Here is an 18,436-nt window from a genome sequence, read left to right on the forward strand (position 1 = left end):
AGTTTTTAATGACTTAAATCGTCAGTTCTCGCCAGACCGCCAGCCCACTAAAGATAAAAATAACGTACGTTTCTTAATAGCTCCTTTATGCAAATAAATTGGTAAAATGTGCTGTGACAATTACACTCCGAAAGAATGTAAAGCTATCGAGTGTAATTTAAACGACCATGTGCGCGAGAGGTAACAGAGATAACGAATCTGTAGTAAAGCGTAGGACTAGGAATAGCTGGCTTAATTTAGTTACTCGTCAACGCAAGAATAAATTAGTTCACTCCGTTCTGTGAGTTTTCCCTCCGACGAAACGTCTACTGCACGCACGTGACTTAAACATCTTCAATGAAAGAAGGGTAAGTCGAATACGTGGTGAACACACCTCCTTTCCCATTCCCGAAACGGATTAAAACATCGCGTGAGCGCGATTACGTTATCGAATTAAATAGAAGACCGCAAATGTGCGCTATTTTTGTGGTGAAAGTAAAATCTCCGAAAACAATGCAAGTACGACACAACCCACACATTGCTTTTTTAATTATAAGGTCATAACGTCAATTAGCTTAACTATTAAAAGTCGTCGAACTGACGGGTAGCACCTATATTCATTTACAAATCGAAACGAAATGTTTTTGCATTAATTTGTATATATTGTCATCAGGCCGGATTTGCGATTTAGATGAAAAAACTTAACGAACTGTGACCTATATAGGTACCTACATAATGCCGTTTAGTCAATTGGGAAAACAGGATTAATAGTTTTTTCAAAAAAATCGCTATTTTATCAGAGGTCCGTCCGTCCACCCGTGAAAGTTTGCCGTAACCACTGCACTTATACAAAAAGCGGTTTTTTGCATTGTTTTAAAATTATTCCTCAGGTGTACGTGTACCTACAGTAGTACATATTCTACGATGTGCCCACAAGTTTCTTTGGAAATCTAGGTTTCAGCCCACCGTTATCAGTTTTAACTTCTATTGTCAATATACTCCATCTTTTAAGCAATGTATCAAGCAATTCAAATATTATTACCCGAGTCACTCGCCGAGTCATTACCTATCGTCTTTGAAATTCTTGCGTTTCAAGGTTCGACTTCAGAAGCAGTGTTGGGTATATCCCGAGGCATGGCCTAATATACTCTTATTAGGCCATGTCCCGAGGTATATCCTTTTTACCGCATTACAAAAAAAATGCACGAACTATTTTTTTAATAAACATAGGGAACTCAAAATGTTCATCAGCTCCTAAAATATATTGCGGTAAACCTTGATTACGCCCCGGGCGCCAACGAGCTCTACGCCACTGTTAATGCCCAATAAAATATAAATACATTTTTGGGGTCACTTACGTCCTCGCTGACGTCTCGTCTGTCCGAATGTCTAGTCTTCTCTCGTTTAGGTCGAAATGGTTCAACCAATTACGCTTCATGTGGAATACACAAACAAATGTAATAATAATAATAATAATAATTTTATTGTATAACGATTTACATCTTATTACAAGAGCCTTCATAATCATAAAATGTCGTTACAAAAAAAAATCGTAATTTATAAATTTATAAACAAAAAAAAATTTATGTAATTATATATAAGAGAAAGGATAAATGAACGCAACTTTAATACTTCAATAATAAAATGAAATATTGATTTTACAAGTGATTGTGACAGATCATTTAAAGCAAGCAGTAATTGTTCAAAAGTTTTTATTTTGCTTAAAAATTTATTACGGATAAGTTTAACTATTGGGCAATCAAAAAAGACGTGCGTTAGGTTTTCAGGCATTTGGGAATTACACATTGAGCAATTTTGTAGTGTGTCTATGGTATAAGCAATGCCGTAACAATAGAATCGTAGAAAAAGTTGGCTGCTTAACCTAAGATGTGATATCACACGTATGTATCTGATAGGGATGTTAAAGGTTAGGTATTTCTGGGGTATGTGATATGAGGGTAGGGTGACATTATTGTAAATTATTGAGTAGGAGGAATGGAGCAACCGATCTCTATCAGTCTCTACCAGATATTTATCATATTGATTTAGGATTTCAGTAGTATTGAAATTAGTAGGGTTGTTAGTAATGATATTCCTACCCCCCTCCCCCCACCGACAATAAAAAAATATCTTACAAAAATAATTAATCTGCAATACAATTTTAATTAAGTGCTAATTAGGTGCAATAAGTTGACCCGTGTGGCGCAGTTCAGTTAAATCTGAACTGTGGTGCTAAGGGTCCCTGGTTCGAATCCGGGTTCAGGCATAGATATTTGTAAATGTATAGTGATAGTAGAGTGCTCGTTGCAAAGATAGTCGTCTAGAAATGACTTCCGTGGGGGTTTGGGTGTCACAAGCTGAAATTCACAAAAAATGAAAGGTCATCATATACTGATTCTAAATGTCAAGGCCGTCCAAAATCGGTCCATGCATTAGGGCACAAAACGCGAAAAACGAGTTAAGCACATGTACGGAAAGAAGAAAAAATATCGAATTTTTTCGTATATAAATCAAAATGTTCTTTGTACAGTGAAAGTAATAAGAAATTATCAAACATTTCGAATTACATTGGGTCTTACGGAAGAATTAAACTTCAAACGCGATTATCTCAGTTCGATATCCCTAAAAATTTGACAAATTTTGAGCAACTTTTGCGTTTACATCGTATTATTTAATAAACGGAAGCCTAAATCAAAAAGTTTTACTCTTAAAAAAAGTTTCGCTCATCGTTTATCTTTACATTGCACTGAGAATTATAATTTTATCTGCAATAGTAAGCAAAATATGTAATTAAAAGTAAAACAACGAACTTTTTACTCACTTACAATCGAAGCCGAGATCGAAGCGCTTCGCTCCGGTGAATACAATCCATCTCTACATTTCCCGTAGCTCCATTTCGCTCTTACCATAGGTACGTTCTCGACACGGGTATACCCAAGTTTTGCCAATATAATTGATACAGATAATTATTAATTACATAAATCAATGAATGTGAAAAAGAGACCAAACCATAATTTTAAAAAACAAAAAAAATTCTAGATACAGAGCATCACCTTATCATTGAATTACTTACAACCCCAGATATCTTTTTAAATGTGTCATACTAAATGATATGCACACGCCACACCCTAAACCAGCGTTTCCCAACCGGTGGTTCGCGAACCCCTGGGGGTTCGCGGGCGCTTTCCAAGGCGGAATTAATTTACTTAAGCTAAATTTAGATATTTCAATCGTATAGCCCTAGGGCTATGTATAGCCCTAATGAGTAAATCCATTAAAATCGTTTGCGCATGATTACAGTATTTAATGCGAATGTAAACGAATGAAAAACGCGCTACAATGTATTTCTTTCACTTCTCAACTCAGTGCTAGGTTCATTTGACTTCATGAGAGTTTTAACGTTAACGTTAAAGTGAAAGTGATTAAGAAAACCACTTCAAAGGCAAACTATGGAACAGTGGCTGAAGACAGGGAGTATTATTAGGACCGATAGACAAAGTAAGGAGATACATGAGGATAGTAGTGACATGAAAACAAAGAAGAGAAAGTATGACAATGTTAATGTTAAATTATGAACAAGAATAAGTTGGGGGTTCGCCAGAAAAAAAAATCTAAAGGGGGGTTCGTTGTTAGTAAAAGGTTGGGAACCACTGCCCTAAACTAACACGTAATACTAATGTTGTTTCATTACCTAGGTGCATTAAAAGAATGACGAATAGAAAAAATTTGATTCCATTTATTTACAACCTTTTCGTCAACTGAGCATTCAGAATCACCGTGCTCTCTTAGATGTGATGTCGTCAGTATTTTTGTACGATTTTTGGACCATGCTGGGGGATAACTTACCCTTTATACATTCACTGAGAATTTACATCAGTTAAATTGTTAGGAACTGGCCGCAATGTGGTGAAAATGGGCAAAAGTTGCCAACAACAGAATGCGCACTGAGCCAACACTGTTTAAGGGTGTGTTTTTAAATCAAAATATGGCACCCTGCCCAAAATTGCCCCCCATAATGAATGGTACTTATATTAGTAGAAAAAGCGAACTTTTGCCCATTTTCATCACATTTCGGCCAATTCCTAAGTTCCTAACAATTTAACTGTTCTCAGTGAATGTATAAAGGGTAAGTTATCTCCCAGCATGGTCCAAAAATCGTACAAAAATTCACCGACATCACATCTAAGAGAGCACGGTGATTCTGAATGCTCAGATGACGAAAAGGTTGTACAGAGTGAGCAACAATGATTGAAGCGTGCGTCATCACCGCTTGTTTCTATTAATATCAAAACTACCTTCTTTGTATGGAGTTGTATACGAAAATGACGTTCTGCGCTGTCACAGTGACGTGCGTCTATTCGTATTTCGTATCTTGTATCAAATCAGCATATGCTATGAGCGGCACATTGCCAATTTAGCTGAAGCGGCACGCTTCAATCTTTGTTGCTCACTCTGTACATAAATGGATACAAATTTTTTCTATTTGTCATTCTTTTAATGCACTTACCTAGTAATGAAATCATATTAGTGTTACGTGTTAGTTTAGGATATTATTGTTTTGTTATTAGGTACTCGTACATATCATTTAGTATGACAGAATGAAAAAGATATCTGGGGTTGTAAGTATAAGGCCATGTTCTGTATCTACAATTTTTAGCTTGCTAGCATGTGCTAGGTAGCTATTGCGATAGCCGTTTTTTGAACATTTCAAAATTTCATCAAATGTCGACGTTTTAGACCATTTTAAGCAACTTTTAAAGAATAAAATTTTTTTCCGTCTGTATGTACGTACGTACGTTTGTTGGCAATTTTCTGAGAAAACGGCTCGACGGATTTTGTTGAAATTTTGTATATATGTTTTAGGCATACCGAACAGAAAAATAACGGGCCGGATTTTTGAAAAAAAATTTTGGAGCGCCGTAACGGCATCGAACTTTTTTTTTCAAATAGCAACCTAAAATTTTTATTCTATTATTTGGAAGACCTTATTTTCCTGTGTACAACCTACAAAAAATTGGGCCGGGTTATATTATCAAAAAACGGAGAAAAAAATTGTCAAAGTCAAAAAATTGTGTTGCATATGTGCAAAACGCAACGATCTTGTTTCTGAAGCAATTTAAACGAAATTTCTATGGTAAGTCCCTTTAATAAAAGCAAACAAAATTCATGCGCAAAAATCGTGTTGCGCATGCGCAGAAATGCAATTTTCTTATTTATGGAACAATTAAAACGAAATTTGGATGGTAGGTCCTCCTAATAAAAGAAAACAAAATGCATGCGCAAAAAATCGTGTTGCGCATGTGCAACATCCAACTTTCTTATTTATGGAGCAATTTTAACGAAAATTGGATGGTAGGTCCCTCTAATAAAAGCAAACAAAATGCATGCGCAAAAATCGTGTTGCGCATGCGCAGAAATGCAACTTTCTTATTTATGGAACAATTTTAACGAAATTTAGATGGTAGGTCCCTCTAATAAAAGCAAACAAAATGCATGCGTCAAAAATGCACCTTTCTTATTTTTTCCGTCTGTAAGTGCGTACATATGTTGGCAATTTTTGGTTTCAGCTAGGAAGCTATTCTGTCAAGAATTTGACACCTGGTTTTTTTTATGTTTCTTAAAATTATGGTTTAGTCTCTTTTTGAGTTTCACATTCATTGATTTATGTACCTAATTAATAATTATCTGTATCAATTATATTGGCAAAGCTTTGGTATACCCGTGTCGAGAACGTACCTATGAGTAAGAGCGAAATGGAGCTACGGGAAATGTAGAGATGGATTGTATTCACCGGAGCGAAAGCGCTTCATTTGTAAGTGAGTAAAAAGTTCGTTGTTTTAATTTTAATTACATATTTTGGTTACTATTGCAGATAAAGTTATAATTCTCAGTGCAATGTAAAGATAAACGATGAGCGAAACTTTTTTTAAGAGTAAAACTTTTTGATTTAGGCTTCCGTTTATTAAATAATACGATGTAAACGCAAAAGTTGCTCAAAATTTGTCAAATTTTTACGGATATCGAACTGAGATAAACGCGTTTGAAGTTTAATTCTTCCGTAAGACCCAATGTAATTCGAAATGTTTGATAATTTCTTATTACTTTCGCTGTACAAAGAACATTTTGATTTATATACGAAAAAATTCGATATTTTTTCTTCTTTCCGTACATGTGCTTAACTCGTTTTTCGCGTTTTGTGCCCTAATGCATGGACCGATTTTGGACGGCCTTGACATTCAGAATCAGTATATGATGACCTTTCTTTTTTTATGAATTTCAGCTTGTGACACCAAAACCCCCACGGAAGTCATAATTTCTGCCACGGAGCACTCTACTATGAGTTGGGTTGGTAGAGCGACCTTAGATGAAACCCCGCCCACTCAACAATAAAGGCAAGAGGCAAGGCAGAATTTCAAATGTTAATATATCGAAAACGGCATGTCGAAAGAGGGTCTTTACGAAGGGAAAATGATAAATGTGGACGAAGCGCATCTTTCGGTTTCGGCTGAAAACTTGCGAAATGCGAATAGGTCAAACCTAACCTAAAAGTATTCTTTGCTAATATTTGATAGGTACTTAATCTGCAAAATACATAAAAAATGAATCCATCAAAATTCAACCAATTCTGACAACTTTCGTCTTTGGCTCCTACTTAGGTGGAAATTTTGGAAGTTTTTTTTTCACATCCAAAAAGGCATACCCAACAACTCAATCAGTTCTAACCTTTTATGTTTTATGATTGCATAGAACAAAATTAAAGAATTAACCTCGGAATGAAGTAAAAATTGGGGATCATTCGTTTATTTTGGAAGGAAATTGTTTGAACCCTTCTACGATCCAATCTGTTTAACATACTTAAAACCTACATGCGAGCCTACATGTTAAATATGTTTTAATGTTTATTTTGCAAATTTCTCAACTCTAGACCCTAGACCCTTGTTCAAGAGCAAAGAAAAACTGTTTCACACTCTGGCTGTCGGGTCAGTATTTCATGTTAGAAATAGATATTAATTTTCGAACTAATAACATAATTAGTTTATTAATTACCATGACTAGATAGCACTTAACGCCTGCAAAAAATTTCAATTATAGTGCAAAAGTTCAAAGCCATAAATATTATTATTAGCCTTACGTTTGCAATTCTGTGATGTGATTGACGTATTTACTCCGTCTTCCTAAACAGTAGTAATTTTCCTTATTTAATTAGGTGTGCGTATTGCAAAATAGCATTGCATCGAGACAGAGCAAGATTAAATAATAGTAGCAATACATGACCTAATGAATAGTCTAATAAGTGTCAATGTGGTTAACTAAGCTCAGAACTATAATCTCGTAAATATGAATAGTTTTTAATTCAAATGAAAATATTTACAATTTGCACATTACGCCATGCGTGTTTGCTATTGTGTGGATAAAGGTCGTCATGCACTGTTTTTCATTCATTCAATCTGAGTCGAGGTCCGAATGGCGTGATGTTGAACAAATCTTTAAAAAGAGTTAAATTTTTGTTAATTTGTTGATCTATTATTAAAAAATCCATAACGTTTCGGCTCACTGCCAATTTGCATTCATTATGCAACAGAGTTTATATTGGGAAAGGTGTAGAACATTACAATTAGGTACTGTTGACACCAATTCTCACTGCCCTTCTTGTCTTTAGAAACACGGTTTCTTGTAGAAAAGCTACTTGGTGCTGTTCGACACGCTTCACCTCGCCCTCCACCATTTACTGCTCCTATATAAGTAGATAATGAACCACCATGCACCAAAAGTAAAAAAAAAACTTGCGGAGATGGTCGCGTGCTTATGTTTTTTTTTTATTTTTGTTATTAACTTAGATCTGTCTATTTAGAAATACGCGTACGTCTCGGCGTACGTCAATACTGCTTTTAAAACTTGTAATCGTTCCAAAAGTCAATACCTGCGTGGAATTATTTACTTATTTCCATTTTTTAATATCTATAGTTTCACTTCCCAGGCTACTTAGCCGATGTAGTTGTGTGAAAGTTATTGGTTAGATTGAGCCGGGCCGGGATTGGCCTTTAGTAACCTATACGCAAAAAATTGTCATTCGGATACCGCCCAAGGGAACCATTAAAAAATTTAAAAAATCATTTAGCACTACCCACAAATAAGGTTTCATCTCGGGTTTCATATTCAAATTCCATTCCTTTTAACAGCTAACGATTAATTCTTAGTATTACCCGAGGTATTACCAAACAATTGGTGTTCACTTAGAGACGGTCCACCGGTGGTAAAATCCAGGTGTCTAAGAAATTCATTTAATATCCACGCAAAAACCTTCGTGAAGGTTACGTTTGATCTACCACCAAAAATTCCTGGAAAAATTGCCATTAACTTAGAAGTCCTGGAGACTAAGTGAAAAGTTTTTTGAGGGTATGTCAGACTGATTCTCGGACTGACAGTACTGTATCCATGATTACAGTCGTCCGCCCCCAGCGTCACTCAATCCACCTCACGCTTGAGACACACTTTAGGGCATCTGTAAGGTGGCCAGTTTGTCGGTCTTTCTCTCCCGCGTACTCTGTGGTCCACGCGAGTTCAAGGGAGTTTCTGGATGATACTTTCACTAGTAATTGGTGATATTCAAGCACTAGCCGCGGGCGAGTGCCTCAAAGGCAGCTCTGCTAATATTTTCATTGAGCCGTATTCCTATACCAATTCCATTTGAAATACGGTTGAGAGTTTGTCTAGTGGGTGGGCGATTTGGAAGATTTTGGGCAGATGCCTTTTAGTCCAGTAAGAATACACAAAGGATAATGGTTTTTTAATTACTAACAATTAAAGGAATATGTGTGGAAGTAATTATTCTTTAGTTTTGCGCCAGTCATTTAAAGGTTTGTACGCCTTTTCGTACCTCTTTCTTGACTTTGTGGGAAGCGAATATTGCACTACAGCGGCCGCAGCTTCGGCTACATTTTAACAACGTCTCGCGTAGGTATACTCTTGTTCACTGATACCTGCTTTTGTACCTAGTTATAAAGACTGTATAATTGAAAAGTACAAAGCATAAACTGCAAACTGGATTAAAAATGACACTGATTGTTTTAATTATTTTGAAATCTCTATGGAAACAATTAAATAAAGTGATTTTAGCATGCGTGATTAGGTATCAAAATTTCACACAGGAATAATTTAATTTGGAAAAGTTATCTACATGTTGCGGTTTCAGGTAAAATTTTATACATAATAATATGTCATGAAAGTGAGTCCACCTGACTTGGAGGCATTAAAGAGATACTCGGACGCGTACTTTTCAATAAGCCTCCTTGTCATGTAAACATTGTAAACGACCACTCACTTATTAAGTAAATAACTATTACTTACAATTCGAAAACAGTGCGTCCTAGAAAAAAATTCTTTGCATATAAATACAAGCTCATTAACTTTGCTACAACTTTGATTCTATACACTTTTTTAAAAAAATCATTTGCCAATCACACACAAATATATATTTAGTGTTTATACAGCAAATTAATATGACTGGTTTTTTTTAGTCGAATTCTTAAATGTTTCAAACGAAACTTTTTCGGTGTAATTTAATCTTTATCTTTAATAATATTATATCACAGTTATCCCTGCAACTCCCTCGACCGGGATCTGGGGTGCATGGTTAAACATCGTAGACGAATACGGTGCTGGAAAGGGATTTAAACTACGCACAAGCCTTTCTATATAACAGCACATGTCTAATTAGGTTCAATTGAATGTTATCTAATTTAACTGATTGATTGTAAAAAAAATCATGTGGTAGCACTACAACTACGTCATGTTTGCGAAAACAATTAACTAATGATAGATATGTGCTCATACATACTACGGTATAATGATAGACCGTGGACATTGTTGTTTGTTCCATTATTCTGACAAATAAGTACAGTCAAGGGTACAGTCCTCATTGAATAAGTAAATTACTTGGTCAATTGGTTGGAGACTTTTTCCACGAGCTGTCTGTAGGTACTAGGTTTTTCGGTGAACTTTACCATTGCAGCTTCATACATTACCTATATTCAAAGCCAAATACTTTAAGGCATTTCATTTGGTGCTTACATGTAGATGTAATTGTATTGCTAGTTTGGGGAACTAAATTCCATTAATTTTAAAGATAGGCCAAACGTAAGTGCAGGGCCGTCGCTATGTTTCCAACGCGATGTACATGCAATGCGTTTACGTTTGGTCTTTTTTTGGATTAAATGAACTTTAGGTATATAATATTTTATAGGTTTCCAACAAAACACAGTAGTATAACATGGAAGCCAGGGACATCGGCACGAACAATGATTGGGGTCAACAATGAACTGCAGTCTAACAAAATGAGAACTGATATGACTTAAAATGATAAATCAGCCATCTAAATCTGACATATTTTCTTTTTCGTCTCTCAAGGAGAACAACTTCTAAAATTATAAGTAGGCTTTCAAGCACTTCAAAATGTCCACCAATCACTTCGATTACCAAAGCACTTTTAAAAAGTAATTGCAAGCACCAAGCCCTAAGCCCTTGTTTTAAAAGTAGTCAAGCACTGTGCTTGCAAGCACTCAAAGTAATTGTAGTAATTCGCAAGCACTTTTATGCAAGCACTACCCAAATTTTTCTAGCCGAAATTTTCATATTGCAAATGATATATAAAGACATAATATATAACTAAACTTTTTGATATTTGGCATACAATAGACTTAGTGTCTGGAGGAACTGCATAGGGTGTTAAATTTGAATTTTGGAATAAAATGATCAATAATCTCAGGATAACAAGTGATTCGTTTGGAAGCTACACTTACAAAAATTCCATTTATTTTTGAATTTTTTCTCGAGGACCATAAGACGTGATACGGATTTAGTTAGGATATTGCGAGGGATATTGGGTATGCCCTTTCCGATTTTGTAAAAATGTCTACCGTAAAATGGCGCACCCCTAAACGACGGGGAGTGAGGGGAATACAACATTGATTTCGACGAAATTTGATCTTTAAAGGTCTTTTAACATAGAAATTAGTTTTTGAAAATTCGAAAAAAAAATTCGATTGCAATTTTGGGCCAGACAATGAAAGTTGCTCAGGATTTCACGAAATTTTCTATGCCTGTTTTTAGGTAAGAACGAGGGTAAAAATAAAATTATCAAACAGTTTTTAGTACAATTGAAATGGAAGTTTTGCGCATCCAAATATTGCTACTTTGCCTAAAGTGCGTAGAAGAGTGCGTACGTGCAAACTTGTGAAAAAGTAATTTTAAAAAAATGAGCGGTGTTGTACATTATTTTGTTAATGACGTGGTATGATGGATCATTGGTTGGTGGAAATTGAATCATTTGATCTGGGAAAAATTGCTTTAAATCAATCTAATCTAAAAAAATGACCGTTACCTATTCTTAAATAAGACATATAACGAGAACATAAATTTGAACAAACTTTCCCAGTTTAGGCATGGAAAATAATCGGGCCTTGACTTTGCTGCCATTCCAAAACTCTCTTCGTAAAATGGTTCATTCACAAACTAAGCATTTCGATTTCGCCGATAACTCGTTGAATTTCTTTTTTTAATTCGTGGATGTTTCGGGATGTATTGACATAAACTAATGATTTGAGATAACCCCAAACAACGAAATCGCATGGGATTAAATCGCACGACCTTCTTGGCCATTGCTGGTCATCAGGAATGGGGAGATGAGGCGGATCCGGGAATTTTTCACGGAGCAACGCAATTGTTTTAGCGGATTTATGACACGTCGCGCCATCTTGTTGAAACCATAGCTACTGAATGTCTATTGCGTCGGAATTAGGCGACAAAAAATCTCTTTATCATGGTACGGTACCAGATTTTGCTGTCTCATTTTCAAAAAAATATCCGTTACTTACTGCCGACTGCGGATGCATTTTCCTTTCACAAATCAAATGGGGATTTTTTTAATCCCCAAATACGGTAATTTTGCTTATTGACAAAGCCTCAATGGCTTGAAAATGTGCCTCGTCACTGAAAATAATTTTGCTCGGAAAGGTGTCATCTTCCTGCTGTCTTGTCAGAACCCCAGTCAATAAAATCACATCTCTTTTGATGACTGGTAATGAAGATCGTTCACAATAATTCGCTGCAATGAAGAATACCGTGTGCAACTACGTCGAATGGATGTCAGCCAACTTTGACACTGTATACAACCGACGCAATGTTTTCATCAGATCGACCCAAACGAGGACGTCCAGGGTCCAGGATTTTTAATATTGGCTATTAATGCTGTATCTCAGAACTTCTTTATAAGTCTGCGCACTGTTGGATTCATTCGGTGTTTCATTATACCCAACAATTGCACGAAGTCGTCAGACAGTTGCTGCATAGCGTTCTTCGTTTTGAAAAAACGTGTTCACAATTAACACTCGTTGCTCACTTGAAAAGCGTAAAAGTAAGGATGGAACCAGACAGACTTTCAAGAAGAATAATGGAGATGGGAAAACCAAAGAAGAAGCAAAGGGGAAGACCAAGAAGAAAATGGATGGACCAAATCCGAGAAATAGGGATGGAAAGAGTCAAGACGGTAGAGGAAATGAAAATCCTAGCAAGAGACAGGAAAGAATGGAAGAATTTGATACAGGACAAGAAACCCACATCCGACGAGAAGAGGGGCGACGTGGATGCACAATTTTGATCGGCCGGCTTGGGCACCAGCAGCAGCTACTCCGCCACTGCTTGGATTGCTCTACAAAATAATAACACTCAACGCAATCGTGGACCGACCCGTACAAGGGGTTCTCAAATCAACTCCCAAGTTGTCAGTAACGCCAAAAGGCACGCCGTTTATTTAGGAGGATCTAGGTATAGATTATATTACAGTTGTCTTTCGCATCGATGAAAATGGAGTAAAAATGTTTGTATAAAATTCGGTTAATTCAGTCAAATATAAGATAAGATACGTCTGTACAAATATCGTGAGGACTTGTTCCTTAAAAATTATACGCTCACTCTTTAGGGATATACATTTGACACAGTTAGAAGGTCCCTGTATTTACGTGCAAACACTTGATTGATGTTTAATTATTTTCGTTAACTTCTTAGACGTCACTTCCAGCATGCCGATCCACTCATTTGTAATTATGTAAACTAAACCGAGTAGAGGAGGATTTATCCTAATTGTAAGCACTGTAAATAAGTAAGTACCTTTTATAGTACGTATTTTTTTGGAATTTAATGACCTCAATTGGCGAGGATATGTACCGGGGAGCATCTCGAAAGACGGAATTGTTAAGCATCTACAAAAATACCTACAATCCAATTTTATTTACACATAACATTTATTCAAATGAAGTGGAAGTTGGCAAAAAATGACTGGAATCGTATCGCCACCCTCTCGTGAATATTTGATACACACATCTGTTTTGTTGTGGTAGTACAATATGTTATTCTTATAGGTATAGATTAATATGGGATCTAATTTAATAAATCCGTTGCTACTGTCACGAGTGAAAAATATTATCTCTGTAACAATTTTTCGAGACGTCATTTTCTATACTTGGTAACTGGTTTCCACGTGTGGAGCATAATTTTTGCCAATTTTAACGAAAAGATTAAAGTTATTGATTTGAAATGTACCAAAATAGGACCGCATAATCATAATGAATCAAACATGACATATACAGGAAACAGGCCTTTACAACATTTATTATTAAATTGTTACGTATTGCAAATGCTATAGTTTTTGTGGAAATTAAAACATCAGCCCTAGGGGTGGAGTAGGTATAGAAATTCTCTATGGTGGTCAACCTCTTTTATCAATATAATCATATTGAGCTAATATTTAAACAAGTCTGGGTAGGTTAAATAGATAAACGATGCTAAAATTATTTGGTATCAACGCAGAATTAATAGTAGGTATATAATATATATCATGATATACCAATGGACTAAAGTGGATGTTTTAATCGCGAGGATGTAAACAGTAGCCGATAGTCCATTGATATATCTATAATTTTGCAATTAAAAAAATTCAAAATTCAAAACAGTAAATATTGCATAATTGAGTAAATTTACTAGTCATAATGTAACGTATCAGTATAGGTATTTTGTAATATTGTTATGGTTCATTAAACGGTAAAGATAAAATGAAGTAACTGATTTAATATATGTATAGGTATCTAGCATAACTAATTGTTGATTTTTTATTCCCTTTTATCATACCATATCGCAACATTGCTTAAATACCACCTTTTAAGTCACCTGATATCGGATGATTTCTTTATTTACATTCGTCTTCATATTTGAGCCGATAAGACCATCCTTTACATAAATTGTTTATTTTTTTAATTGCCTTTACACGATAGCAACCGCACTTTTCAATTATTGCACATTAGTTGTTGGACAGAAGCAGAAAGTTATTGCTAAAATAGTGACTGAAATATTTCTTTTAGTGTAGTGCTGCTGCAGTTCACGACACTATTTATATCTCGACGTAAGTTCCAGATTATGCTAGTAAGGTAAACACAACAACCTGATGATATTAGTTAGAGAACGTTTTAAACTGTCATGTTTGTTTACTTTTACAAAATTCACTAATGTTTTAATGTGTATTATACGGTTATTGGTTTTATGAGAACATGAGAAACTCAAATTAATGTATTTATATTGATCTAATTAAACAATGTAGTCAAGCTTAAAGGAATACAATGGAAGCTGGAATCTAGAACCAGTATCTTAAAATCGCCTAGAGAAAAGGTTGAAAAACTTGAAATTGGAAGATGGAAACTGGTAACTGGATTATCTATTTCCGAAACATGTTTTATTGAAATCTGGACGCTGGGGTACTTACATTTTTTTTTTTTGGGTATTAACGAACGCTTTTAGGATCCACTCCATTGCTCTCACTCTTTAAAATTTTCGGCAAATGAGGAAAAAAACAAAAATATCATAGAATGATAGCGCTCTTATGTGCGTTGTGATAAGTTGGCCTCTAAATTAAGTACTCTGTCGTACGCTTTTAGGCATCTTCAAAACGGTTTGGATAAAATGGAACTGATCTCTATTTATCAGGCGCCAATTGATAATCGATTTATGGTATATGCATTGAGTATTTAATCCTTCACTCAACGGTATATGTCTGTAGGGCAATTCTACTCAGGTCAAATCAGTTTTTATAGCACAAAAACGAATTATCAGAATAATTAAAACCTGTAGAAATATTTTCAAAAAGTTTCGTATATTGACATTAGTCTCAATACACAGGGTGTTCCTAAGCATGATGATTTGTTTAGAAACTTTTTCGTCTCTTGTAATTCTCTCGTATCGGTGAATGAAAGCCGAAATGAATAATAATAATGTGCGGCATTAGGAAAGCTGCGTAGTCTACATAAACGTGTGTGCAAGGTGGCTGAGTTGCCAGAACAGCAAGAAACGAAGAATCGCATACGATTTCGGTAGGGGCATTTTTTTACTTTTAATCCGGCTCATATTCAGAAATCGATTGACGAAGGTTTGACAGCGCTGTCTATTTTAGTTCTCGAGGCGAGGAATAGAGGGACAGACGGACAAAACCACCACATAAGGGGTCTTTCGAAAAACGATCTTTAAAAATAGTCAAAACAAAACACAGCAAAGTCTATTGAAAATCGCCAAACTTGTCTTGGTCAATGTTGGGACGAAAAATTATCCTATGTCTCCCAGCGTGCTTTACTAATTATATTGTGAGAAAACATCTGACCTCGCATTAAAAAAATCCAATTTCTAACTTTTTCAATAATTTTTTTCTCGTTCCGTAGATAAAAAATTGTAATCTAACAATCTTCCTTGTACTTCATAAAACTGCTAATCGTTTCTTGTATTTTTCCCAATTAATATTTTGTATCTTGTAAATTAGGAAACCTGTGCGATTAAGCATTCTATCTACTCTGCATAATTACCTACATTCAGAACTAATTTTTGGTAATTTCTATTTTCAGGTATGCATTCATGATGGACTAGCACGAATAAGTACTTGACTCACTCCTCTATGCCTAGGCAGTAAGAATTTTTCTCGCAAATGTTTGTCATACTTACCAGTACCTACTCTTTTTAGGAAAATGCAGATACCAATAACTAGATGGAATATTTGTTTTATTTGTGCAGGGGCAGTACTTACAATACTTGGGGTAGCATTCTTAAGTTGCACTTCGGCAATTTACGATTTCATTATAAGCAGCACTCTCAAACTTGAACCAAACTCCACCCTATACAAAGGTTGGCAAAAGCCTGACGGTGCGATTCGGTTTGACATATACCTTTTTAATTGGACAAATCCCCACGAAATTGGAGATCCAAACATCAAACCAAAATTTGAGGAGGTGGGGCCGTACCGATACATACATTTCAAGGAGAAAACCGACATAGTGTGGAATACTGATAATGAAACCATCACCTACAAGTACCTTAAATATTTTTATTTTGACGAGGAAAATTCTCCCCGTCATGTTTCCGATGTCATCACGACAATAAATATGGTTCCTTTGGTAGGTTGTACGCTTTGCGGCTACGAAATTTATCGGTGCAATTTTAGACAACTGCCCACATCACCGACGATTGGCACTTGGCAGTTCAACTATTCGTTTCAACACCGGTTAAAAGAAGCCCTGTGTTCGTACAAAAAACCGTAAAAGAGATCCTCTTCGATGGATACGAGGATCCAGTTCTCTCGGTACTAAACGCAGTTCCATTTGTCTCTGATACAGAAGCGACAAAATTCGGTTGGTTCATCGGGGTAAGTGATTTACACCAAATTTTCCGCATTTCCTTATCGCCGGTGTTTCAGAGGAATGGATCGGTGGGTACGGATGGCGTCTATAACATGCGAACAACGGCAGGCGACGAGTTCGCAACGCTCAAGAATTGGAATTATGCAAACCACACTTCGTTCTTTGAAGGTCGCTGTGGAAAAATTTACGGTTCCGGCGGCGAAATGTTTCCAAGAAACCTAAAACCGACGCACATCGACGTGTTTTCGGCGGAAATGTGTCGTACTGGACGATTTAATTTCGCTAAAAAAACCGCGGTTAAGGGAATACCTGGGTATAAATTTACAGTGGGGGATGAGGTTTTCGATAATGGTAAGTTTGGGCAGCTTTTTAACAATTATTGATTTTTGCGTTTATAGGTACGAAGTTAAAGGAAAATGTTTGTTATGATAACTCGTTACCGTCGGGAATTTTGAATGTTTCTTCATGTAAAGACCATTCGCCTGTATTTCTGTCTTTGCCACATTTCTACTATGCCGATCCATTTTATGTTGATGCCGTGGAAGGATTGCACCCGGAAAAGGACAAACACGAACTTTACATGATTTTAGAACCTGTAAGTATCACTATGTATTGAAATCTAATGAGCTTTGATTTTGTAGAATACTGGTTTAATCCTGGATCTCGCCGCCCGAATGCAAATTAACGTGCAATTGCATCCATTGGACGGATTTGGGTAAATCTTGTGCGTTTTTTTTTAACAAAGTTAACTGTTTTCTTTCAGCAATTTTGCGAATTTGCCTCACCTGATCTTTCCCGTTCTGTGGTTCGAGCAACAAGTGACTGTTGCGGACGAACTAGTTGCAAATTTAAAGTTACTATTTCAGTTACCGAAAATATTAGAAATCATTAGTTTGGTGATAATAGTTGTAGGTATTTTATGTATCATAGGTATGATTATTTACATAATGTGTTTTAAAATGAGAAATAAGAAGGAGGAAAAACGCCCCAAAGAAGAAATTCCTCTCAACTCTAAGTCATAGCGTAATTCTACAAACGTGAAAAAATGTTACTTGTGTACCATTTTCTCATTTGATTGTGTTGTTATTTATTTCATAGATTCTTTCTAATTTTAGAAAGATGTGTCAATCATTAAATACATTTGTAGTGCTTTTTATAATTATAGAAAAATGAAAAATCGAAACGAGAGTAACTTTTTTGACATATTTCCTTGGAACAACCTTATTGAAGAAACCAAATCGCCTGTTTCACCAAGGCAAGATTAACAAATTCATATAAACAAGTCAGTTTCATGATACTTTTAATTTTTACTTTGATGCACACCTGCGGGTTTATGGGACCAGGATGTTAATTTGTGTGCAACGATGTTTTTCGGTCTAGAGTAGTGTGGTTTTCTTGTCGTGATTTTTTGTTTCACGCATGTTACAGTTGGTATAAGTAGTTTACAAAAGCAATAATGGAAATGTCGGAATTTAAGGTTCAAATAGAACCGTTGGTGGGTGCGAATGGCGAATGGTTTTCATTACCATTTGCAAAGAATCTTTTATATTTCCACAGTACCGTGTTATAAATAAATCGTCATTATGGGAAACCAACCACAAATGGTATCCGAACAAGATAAAATTGATTGTAAGGGAAGCGCGATGAGTAACATATCTGTGGTGCTCATCCGCTGTGAACAGTGAACCTTCTTCACCACACAATGACGTCAACGTTCACGGGGCGAAACAAAA

At 35.8% G+C, this 18,436-nt stretch overlaps 1 protein-coding gene across 3 annotated transcripts; it reads left to right on the forward strand.

Annotated features, from left to right (window-relative positions):
- Positions 1-42: 42 nt before the first annotated feature.
- Positions 43-17,886, forward strand: LOC116177263 (protein peste-like). 3 transcript variants are annotated; one of them, XM_031496185.1, is made up of 8 exons: positions 43-347; positions 15,915-15,975; positions 16,031-16,460; positions 16,508-16,708; positions 16,760-17,054; positions 17,102-17,298; positions 17,345-17,418; positions 17,467-17,886. In XM_031496185.1, the coding sequence occupies exons 2-8, from the start codon at positions 15,965-15,967 to the stop codon at positions 17,723-17,725; spliced, it is 1,467 nt and encodes a 488-aa protein (XP_031352045.1). In that variant the 5' UTR covers positions 43-347; positions 15,915-15,964; the 3' UTR covers positions 17,726-17,886. The 3 variants fall into 3 exon arrangements, with proteins under 3 accessions (XP_031352045.1, XP_031352046.1, XP_031352047.1); XM_031496186.1 differs by lacking the exon at positions 43-347 and adding an exon at positions 14,290-14,431; XM_031496187.1 differs by lacking the exon at positions 43-347 and adding an exon at positions 14,334-14,456.
- The last annotated feature ends 550 nt before the right edge of the window (positions 17,887-18,436 follow it).

The sequence above is a fragment of the Photinus pyralis genome, unplaced genomic scaffold (genome assembly GCF_008802855.1).
Source record: "Photinus pyralis isolate 1611_PpyrPB1 unplaced genomic scaffold, Ppyr1.3 Ppyr1.4_LG7, whole genome shotgun sequence".
NCBI classification, from domain to species: Eukaryota; Metazoa; Arthropoda; class Insecta; order Coleoptera; family Lampyridae; genus Photinus; species Photinus pyralis.

Excerpts from the sequence above, each read along its gene's own strand:
- LOC116177263 (XM_031496185.1), top strand. Across the intron at positions 16,461-16,507 it reads CAATAAATATGGTTCCTTTG|ACAACTGCCCACATCACCGA; the intron begins GTAGGTTGTACG and ends GTGCAATTTTAG. Across the intron at positions 17,055-17,101 it reads GGATGAGGTTTTCGATAATG|GTACGAAGTTAAAGGAAAAT; the intron begins GTAAGTTTGGGC and ends TTGCGTTTATAG.